The sequence below is a fragment of the Mus caroli genome, chromosome 18 (assembly GCF_900094665.2).
Source record: "Mus caroli chromosome 18, CAROLI_EIJ_v1.1, whole genome shotgun sequence".
NCBI classification, from domain to species: Eukaryota; Metazoa; Chordata; class Mammalia; order Rodentia; family Muridae; genus Mus; species Mus caroli.
The window spans coordinates 76,493,678-76,504,002 of record NC_034587.1 but is presented as its reverse complement, the minus strand read 5'-3'; the positions used below and the strand labels follow the sequence as shown (position 1 = coordinate 76,504,002).

The 10,325-nt window shown below is 50.5% G+C and overlaps 1 protein-coding gene across 7 annotated transcripts in view; it reads right to left on the bottom strand.

Moving 5' to 3' along the window:
* Positions 1-10,325, bottom strand: part of Slc66a2 (solute carrier family 66 member 2) — a 38,123-nt gene that overhangs the window by 1,706 nt on the left and 26,092 nt on the right. For all 7 annotated transcript variants that reach the window (XM_029471841.1, XM_029471839.1, XM_021150526.2 and 4 more), the window contains one exon: positions 7,499-7,715. In XM_029471841.1, the coding sequence (XP_029327701.1) occupies positions 7,499-7,715 (217 nt within the window). The remainder of the gene's footprint in view (positions 1-7,498; positions 7,716-10,325) is intronic.

Sequence of the window (10,325 nt, the reverse complement as noted above, 5' to 3'; positions counted from 1 at the left end):
AGTGAGTTCCAGGACAGCCAGGGCTATACAGAGAAACCCTGTCTCGAAAAAACAAAAAACAAAAAGAGAGTTCTAAGAGAAGCAGAATCATTCCTCTTGTCCCCACACATCCCTTGTTCTCACATGGCATTAGGGGCCACAATTTCCTAAATCATAGGTGCCAAAAAGCCTAGCTTTCTTGGCAGAATAAGCCTGTGGCACTAAAGCTACATGCAGCCCAAGGGCCGATGGCCCCAGACAGACAGCTGATGGCACAATGCAGAGGAGAATTCCCTCACGCTGAAGACACAGCCACACTTTCTTTGGCCACCTCTCTGTAGTATCCAAGCTTCCTATCCTCTGCGGGCCCCAGCTTTCTCCTTCCTGAAATGGCTCGCACTTTATGCCCAACCCAGTGCTGAGGCTCACACGCCCCAGAACACAGGAGGAAGCACACCCTAATCTCGTGGTCCTGCACCTGCAAACCTGGGGTTGTGAGAAGTGCCTGCCCTGGGCCTTCCTGGAGACAGGGATCTGAGTGTGCTCTGAGGAAACTCTAGTGATGGGGAAGAACTGGGTTAGCACCCTCAGTGGCTTACATTAGACACTGTACTGTGATAAAGTGCCTGACAAGCAATCCATGGAATGGTTTGCTTGGCTTACAGTTTGGAGAGGGCACAGCAGCAAGAGAATGAGATGGCTAGTCCCTGTTCCTGACCCTGTCCATATTCAGAAAGCAGGGGAGAAGTACCTGTCGAGAAATGTCTGTCCTCGATTTCCTTCTTCTCTTTCATCCTGACCAGAACCCCGGCTGTCCACAGTGAATATGGATCTCTCTACTCCAATTAACCAATGAGAAAGTCCCTTGTAGACATGCCAAGAAGTCTGTCTCCTAGGTGATCCTAGACCCTGTCGAGCTGACCGTGTTAACAAGCATCACAGCCAAGGTTCTGGCCATCTGGACACAGAAGTGCCATAGAATGCTGCACTCTGACCCTCCACTCCAGCTCCGGGTCCTCCTAAGGTTCTCTCTAACACTTAGGAAAAAGTTCTGCTCTTACTCTTGAACTGTAACTTAAGCAATGGCTAAGTTGTCACTTAACATCAGTGTCACCTTACTGTAGCCAGGTGTGGTGGCACTTGGGGCGGTGGAAGCAGAAGGATAGGGAATTCAAGACCAGCCTCAGCTACAAGGCTTTAGCTCAAAACGAACCAATCACATTACTGGAAAAGCAGATTGTGAGAAGACACCACGCACAAACACAAGCCAGGTAAAGGACCTCTGAAGGGTATGCAAACATGGGGTCATGTGGAGGTCACCATTGGCTGGTGTTGCACATGTGGTCGGACAGGTCTGAGGCTGCAGGTGGATAGAACCAGTCTGTATGACATGACACATCTAGGGTCAGGAATCGCAGAGGTTCACCTCTCAGGCGACAGTGCCCCTCATAATCCAACAATACTAAGTTAACAAGAAAGAACTTCCATACGGTCTTCTAAGAGAGTGAAGCCCAGAAAGGCGGCTTTTAGTTCGAATTTTAAAATCAGGTAAAGCCACACTGCTGGGCTCAGAACACCTAGGGTGATAGAAAAGGGAGGTGGGGACAAAATATGGGTCTTGTTGGGTCACCTGTGCAACAACTTCACACCTGAGTTTCAGTCCCTCAATAGAGGAGCAGAGTATGTAGGGACTGCCTAGGTGGGGCTGCATCCGATCCATTACCTCTCAGACAGAGCCCAGGATTCTCCTAGGACAGTCAGTCATACACGCCAAACTTCCAGAAGGCCTCTGTGACAGTCACACCTGTCCAGGCCCTCAAGAAATGCAGGGACAGTCATGCCTATACACTTATTGCAGACAGAAAGCAGGTGCTGTACTCCAGGTTCCAGCCTTACAGTCAGGGGCACAAAGCCCTGGTCAGACAGCAGGTGAGCTATACAAGGACATGTCATGGCCTAAGAAGAAACCAGATCTAGCTGTGACTCATGTAGATTTGAAACAAACCAACAGAAACCAAGAGAGACCTGCAGGAAAAGGTGACCAACTTGCCCCTCAAAGTTACAGATGTCTGGTGAACACTGAATGGGACAAAACATGCAGAGGTGACCTATGCGACTCAGTTAGACACAGGGAGAGGGTGCTTCAATAATTCACCCAGTGTTACACTAAGTGAGTGTGGGATTCCTTGGGTTTGACTCTAAAGTCTGGCATAGACAGGTCCATAGCACCGGACATACAGCTGTAGCCCTGTGTCCCAGGCCACCTGTCCCTATCCGAGCCACCTGCCCAGGGTCCTCACTCTTAACATCCTGTTGGCCCCGAGTACATAGTTGTGTCTGTAACAGCAAACGGAGACATGAAGTAACTGCTGGAGCATGGCACTACCCAGTGCTGGGGGATATTCTTAGCCACCTCCGTTCTTCCTTCAGATGGCCTCTATCTTCCAGGAAAGATAGCTCACTGGTAACGTCAATGCCACTCTGTTCCCGGGACAGGAATCTAACCGTGCTGAGGTCCTGACGTGCTCTGAATTGCTCAGAGAGTTAACAGAGGGAAAGGAGACCACAGTGTCACATACACACACATCACAGGACACAGGGCCGCTGTACACAGGACAAACTCAAATCAGTTTCCTGGGACTCTTACTGGTTTGTTAGCTCTGAGGCAATGGCTGCTGGGTCTCCTCCACACCAGAGTGTTCCTAGTCAGCGCCATTTTCATGAGCAAACAGTGGGCACCACCCCTGAAATCCCAGTACTCAGAAGGCTGAGGCAGAAGGATCCAATGTTCACTGGGCCAGGCATGATGGTATATGCATTTAATCCCGATACTGGGAGGCTGAGGCAAGTGGATCTCTGTGAGTTTAGGGCTAGCCTGGTCTACATTATCAAGTTCTAGGACTACATAGAGAGATCCTGTCTCAAAAAAAAAAGGAACAAAAGAAGAGTTGAAGGGCATTCTGGGGGGTGTGGGAGTGTGGTAGAAATATACCACATCCCAAGAAGTTCTTCTCTTGTCCTTGGAAGGAGGAAACAGCTGGTCTAAGGTCTCTAAGCAAGAGACTCCCACAGTACAGGATATCCGCTCTCCTGTAGGGACAGCCTTGCAGTGGAATCAGTGTGGGTGTAGAGCAAGACTGTCATCACAGAGACCTAGATTTTCTGCTTCAAAATCACACTGTAGCTGGTGGCCCAGGCATGGCTGTAGTTCCCCCTCTTCCATCCCGCTCCTCTGCCTCTGCCCCGTGCGGACTGCTGTTGCTGACTGCTGTTTCTTTGACCCCTCCTGTCCTCCCCACTGTTTTAATCTAGGCTCCCATTACCTCACTCTTGGCTCCAGCGTTTATCTTCCCAACCAGGCTACCAGATCACTGCTCTTAAAATACCCCCTCACCTCATCCTTGTCCTGGGCAGCCGACAGGAATGGCTCTCTCTGGCACCCAGGACTGAAAAGCCAACTGCTGCACCTGCTCAGCTTGCCTTCCACTTCAGCCCACTGGCATGCTGACCATGCTGACCTCAGCCCAGGACCAAGTCACCACTACCGCCCACAAAAGCCCCGCCCCCAAGGCAAAGCTCCGCCCCAAGGCAAAAAGCCCCGCCCCAAGGCCAAAGGCCCTGCTCCCAAGGCTGAAACCCACCCAAATCGTGTCCCCTTGGTAACCTGGGTTAGGCAACAGTTCTTTTAGATGAGATACCAAAAAACTAAACAAAAAAGGAAAAGCAGATACACACAATGTCTTCAGAGCTGAAAGTTCTTTGTTTGTTTGAGACAGCCTCCCAAGTATTACATTCCCACTATAGCTGGGGGTGACTTTGAATTTATAAGGCTCCCATCTCTACCTCCTACATGCTGGGGTTACAGCTGTGTACCTCCATGCCTAGTTTATGTGGTGCTGAGGATCAAACCTTCAGAGCCTTCTAGGCAAACACACCTACTCTTCCAGTGTTTTCTAGCCAGCACCTAAGCTTCCACTCCAGGGGTGGGGATGGCTCAGTGGGTAGAGTGTGATGCATGAGAAATATTAACAAATCACATATTTGATATGATTCTAATACCCCTGAACAGATTTTAAATCCCCTGTCCTCTTTTAAATTCTTACCGTAATTCAGTAATAAGACACTACAAATACACAGGCTAAAATGGGCAGAGATCTTGAAAAGATACTTCTTCGAGGACAGAAGCTAGGGCCACAGGAGGTGTTCGCTGCCATTTAATTGTCAGTGAAATGCAAACCAAACCACCCTGAGCCAAGCACTTCACACCCACCAGGGCGTTAGAATTAAACAGCAAATAAGAGTAACTATGGGGAATCAGGACCACACACACACACCTACCCCCACCCCTCCCATCCTACCTTCCAACCTGCCACCCTGTACAACTAGTAGAACGTGAAAATGTGCTCCCTGGAATACAGGCCCGCAGTTCCACAGAAGATAGCCCCGCCCCCGGCCATCACGTGACCCGCCCCAAGCCATCACGTGACCTGACCATTCTATGCCTACGTGCTTTCTCTATTAAGGAAAGCACGGCATGTCCAGAACTTATCTATGAAATCGGGACAGCACGAGTCCACTGAAGACAGACCAACATCTGGAGCACCCACATCGTGAAGTCGTAGAAAGGAGTGAGGCTCTGGCCAGACACAGAAGGCCACACAGTGAATGATTCCACAGACATGTAATGACCAGATCAGGCAAATCAGGGAAGACAGAAAGCAAGTAATTGGTGTGGAGAAGGCTGGGTCGGATGGGCAATGCTGCTAATAAGTTCAAGCTTCTCACCTCTGTGGAGAGATGATGCTAAAATTAGAGCACAATGCTACTCCCAGAGCCTGTGCACGCACTAACATGCTCTAGTGGGTACTCTGCAGGCAGGTTATCCTGCAAGCAGAGGATCTAGCCAGGGTAGTACCTGGCCTTTCCACTCTGGGCACTATGAGCAGCATGTTTTCTTCTCACAGAGCAAAAAGCATAGGTTGACTATAAAGGTCTGGCAGTGATCAAGACATCTCCCAGATGCTGGATTTCCTAAGAGGCCTGCTCAGGGGACTGCAGCTAGACAGGCATGACCATAGGATAAGCAAAGCCCAATTTCTGGGAGCATCTCATGATGGCCAGAGAGCCCAGAGTCCCAACTGGGTCCTGCAAAGTGGCCTGAAGCTCAGCCTCCTTCCATGTGCTAAGCTTGCCTGCCTCTTTGTCATCCTGTTCTCACATGGCTTCCATCCTTACTCCCCAGGGCCCTGCCTTCCTTGCTAGCCCTTCCTTGCTAGATTCTTCAGACTCTGCCATGCCTCTCCCTCTGTTCTGCACTTCCAGTGCCTTCCGCGGCTACTCCCTCCTGTTCCGTGCTGTGTTGAAGGCTGCCGAAGGCTTGGCATCCTCCCTCGTTTACACCCACCCCAACCCTCCAGTAATTACTTGTTAGGGAACAGTCTTCAGTTCTAGTAAAACCTGGAGGAAGAAGAGTGCAAACACCCCCTACACACGCAGGCTCCGCCTTGCAGAGGTCTGCTGCATTCATTAGTAAAGTCATTCCACAAGCGTCATCGTTCATCACCGACTCCAAAGCCACAGCTGGTTAATATTTTTCAAGAGGGAAAACTATTCAAAATAGCTCCAAGATGGGAGATGTGTGTGTGTGCACACTCATCTGTACACATGTGTACATAGAGGAAGACGTTCCAGGAAATATGCTCTGAAGCTACTAAAATTAGTCAGAAAGGAATGAATGCAAGTTCCTCTCAATTCTTAATCATTCCCCGCACCACCCACCTCCCATCCCCTACTCATAGCCCGATATAAAGTACAGGTGGACTGAAGTCCCAGTGTAGATTCCTCCCCGCTATGGTGCAATGGCGTGAGCAGGTCCTTAGAGACAAGTGATAAAACCTATATGGTCTTCTCTCTGCCTCTCTGCAGCCTCTGGGTCTTATGTGCACTGAAGTGTCTGTGCATGTGCACATACAGGTCTTAAACTCATTTTCAATCAATCACACGAAGTACCTGCACTCTATCAAATTTATCTGAAATGGCACGTTGCGTGACTTCAAGAGCCATAATCCCATAGAGCCGTGGTAGTCCAGCACTCCATCCAGTAGATGGGGACACAGTAGGACCTGAGACATCCCCAACTACGATTCCTGGTGGGCAATCCTAATAATGAGGGCACCAGCCCTGCAGTATTGGGAGCTTGGTCAGCAAATGCCTCTATGCCCATGAGGGAGTCTAGCATCTGGCCCTAGAAGATGCCCCAGCAGGGAGCCCTAATATCTCCAATCATCAGCTCCTCTCCTTGGCTCCGCATCACCAACTAAAACATCTCTGCTGTCAGCTGAAAATGGCTCACCTAACACTTGAGTTTTGGAACCACAAGTTAATGGCCTCCAGAGAGCACCCTGTGGCTTTCCTCTGTGACCTGCACTGACACGGACCCAGAGCTGCTGCTTTCCTGCACATCCATCCACCAGCCCCAAACCAGAGTTGTGGGATTGTCTTGGCTTCGGCTTCACCAGATGTTAAGAAAAAATAAATCCAGACCCAATTCAGGGCTCCACCCATCCTCATGAGGGAAACGTGACCCACTGTGGTCATAACTGCCAGCCTATCTCTGCCCCTCCTGTGTAAGCATCACGTTCGAGCCTACCCTGTACTAACTTCTACGCTTTACACTTGTACCAACACTCTATGAGTGCATACGAGCATCACCCTACAACCCTACATCCAATAAGAAGAGCTACAGAGGGATGTTAAAACCTGGTATCTGGCATGACCCCAACCTCTGCACTCTCCACTGCCTGTCCCTTCTTACCAGGACTTGGCTTTCTCAACAAAACAGGACCCTATGATTCCACTGACGACAAAGTATCACCAAGACACACAAGGGTGCACAAGGGTGCCATGAACCTTCAGAGAAAGGGGGGCCGCCAGAGGTGGAATGGACTTTAGTGAGGGGTGGGTAGGGAGAATTGGACAAGGTCTCTGGGAGAAGAAGGATGGAGTCTCAGAAGTGCACGGGATTTCTGAGAAGTGGGCAGGCTCTCAGTGTGGAGTCAAATGGCTTCCTTAAGGATGGTGCCTGATTAAATGCATGGCTGTGCTCTTCCCTCTTCCTCACCAGCTGACCTGCGCTGAATAAACGCTGTTTTCTTCAAGACTTTCCAATGGTCTATGGGAACCGTCCTGTGCTAGACAGATGTCTCCAGACACAGTCTATCCTCGTCTGCCACACATTGTAGCTTTGGTAGGCCATGGCGAGTCCCGCTGTGAAAATGCCATAGTTGGGGTACCTTTGTCAGGGTCATATGCCTTACCACATCCAGTTGTATAAGTATCTGGTCCTGCATGAAAAGCTCTGCAGCTCCTGATGGGCTGTGGCCTCCACAGAAGGTTTCTGCCTCCCTCCCTGCCCCCCTCTAAACATATCTTCTTAGACAAGAGTCAAAGGCCCATTGTGTTTAAGCAGTGTGATTCCCCACAGTGAGTGCTGTGGGAACCTCCACAGGAGCACCCATACCTCATGCCCTCCGTAGAGCGGTGGCAGTAGTTTCGGTACAGCTGTGGCACCCCCAGCATGGCTTCAGTCAGCACGGCCAGGAAGCCCAGCGTCTCCACAAACAGAGCCGAGTCAATGGACAGGTAGGTGATGTAGCCCGCCACGCCCGTGAAGGCCAGGACACACTGCACATAGTCTGCAAAGCTGCTCCAGTGCCAGAAGTGGTGAGGATCAAAGTCTAGAGGGAGGGGGAGAGGGAGAGAGAGAGGCGCCTCAGTCGGGTGAGCACATCGGAGTTCACAGCGAGAGAGATACCAACAAGGCATGGGCAGGTCCAGTCAGCAGAGGGAGTTGAACCATGGGACAAGGCAAGGTCATTGTGAGGAGAAATGAGTGGGGCCAGCCAAGGCTAGTGTGGTGAAGAGGGACAAACGAAACAAGGCCAGTGAGAGGAGACACGGCCAGGGCAAGGCCAGTGAGGGGGGAATTGAGTGGCTCAAAGTCAGTGTGGGAGATGTGGATGGTTCAAATCCAGTGAGGAGCGGTGGGAGCAAGCCAGTCAGTGTGGAGGAGACGCTAGCAGGTCAGTGTGGGCCGATGAGAGCAATCAAACAGAAGCAATTCTAGGGACTCTTGGTACCAATGTTAAGTCCTTTAGGTTAATTCCAATATTCTAGGAAAGAACACAGTCTGTACCATAGCCTCTGGGATCTGATGCCTGGGTTAGAGGGACAGCTCTGTCCTCTGTAACTCTGGTTAACGATGTGTCTCCATTCACCCGGGTTAATGAACCCACCTCCTGGGACTAGCCGTTAATGAATCAGTTCTACAAGTCTTAACTGTTTTCCCCCCATGAGATGGACTCAGTCAGCACACAGTACTATCACTACATACTTGGTCACCGGCACAAGAGCCCGTGTTGCCTGATGATGGAGTCTGGAATATTCACAAGCAATGCCGTGAGTGAATTAAATGACGCGTCACCAGAGACCGTGAAGCTGCTGTGGAGAAGCTTCCGAAGAGAAGGGAAGCCACCGTAGGAGAGGATGCAGCATGACTGTGCCTGACCTGGCTCTTACATCCCAAGGCCAAGACAGGATTTCCAGCAGGTGTAGGTGGGCAGGGCCAAGAGATGCCAGAAATGCTAAACTCTGCTAAGCCTGCCTGCTTTTAGGGAGAGGTAGGATTTTTCTTTTCTTTTCTATTTTTGTTATTTTACTTTGGGGGCTGGGAAGGAAAAAGTCCTCACACACGCTAGGCAAGTGCTCTACCCATGAGCTACACCACAGCCCACTGAACACACTCTATAGTAAGGAAAACAGCTAACCAGCACCATTGGCCTGGCATCCCTGTCTGTAATGAAAACTGGATAGACTTTCACCGCAGGAAATCTGCATTCCTGGGGTTTTCAGGGTCTCAGCCTCCCGTGCATCAGCATTTCTGCATCTGAACCGTGCATCGTTGTTGTCGGAATGAGCAGACTGCCATCTCCCTCTGTTCCAGAAGAAATCGGGGCATGGTGGTGTGGCACACACTAAAAAGTGGGGAGGCGGAACACCTAACTTCCAATTACTCAAACAACACACACACACAAAAAAGGCCAATCCTAATACTACCTAAGGGGTTCACTTATCTAAGGAAGCTATTTTTTGTTTCTGGGGAGTAGGCCAGGACAAAAAGGAGTAGCCTGGACAAACCCCAAGAGAGCAGAGGCCAGGTCACCTGCATCAATGACATCTCATTGTATCACATACTACCTAACCTGGCAGGATGTTGCCCCATGCCCACCCCACTCACTAGACTCAGAGACACAGAGGAGTCACTCTGTCAGAGATTACAAGTCTCATTAAAGCCTGGACCCAGGAGAAACTCTACAACAAAGAGCTGCCTTCCTGAGTTTGGGTCTCTGGGGTATCCCCCATCCCTAGCCTCAGCAACAGGCAAGTGCCCCCAAAGCCTTAATGTGTTATCAATACATCAGTGAAATCTGACAGGGCCAACTATAGGGCTAAAGCCCTGTGAGAGGAAACGGAAGTGTCACCTTCACCATCTGCAGCCAAGGCCTCCAGTGTTAGATGTTCATAGACTACGCTTAGCTTTGTCTCCACTTGGTCCATTCTAGAGCCTTCTGGATGCCAGTCCAGCCTGGACTCACTCACAGTTCCAATGTGTCCTGATCATGGCCTAAGGATCAAGCACTGGCCCCTCAGAGGAGAAGCCCAGTCCTGAAAGGAGCCTTCTCTGGGGGAGCAGGGGCAAGCAGGGCTAGCCTGCACTACAGGAGCCCACACAGACACTCCATGTTCCACCCTCAGAGATTCCTAACAGAGCATAGGAAATAGGTCTGCAGCCCAACGTAACATCATCACTGTGGCGTGTGGTGACCGGGACCTGGAAGCCAGGGGCAGCCCTTCAAGGTCACATGAGGGACAAGCCTGGCTCCCAGGATACCTGGTTCCTGAAAGGCGGTGAGAAGATATGGAGAGATAATGGGGAAGACACAGCACAACCATGTTTCCTCCGGAAGACAGAAAGGTAAAGAGCTCTGCAGGACACCGACACATTAATAACCTAAGACAGACACATCTGAAAGCCCTCCTGTCCTTCCGAGTCTATGATATACAACAAGATGGATGGCCCAATACGTAAATAGGCAAAGGGAATAGACAGAAAGTGGTCAAAAAACACACGGAAGAAAACCCAACATCCTTAAGTCTTAAGATCAAGTCCTAGCCGGGCGTGGTGGCAATGCACGCCTTTAATCCCAGCACTCGGGAGGCAGAGGCAGGTGGATTTCTGAGTTCGAGGCCAGCCTGGTCTACAGAGTGAGTTCCAGGACAGCCAGGGC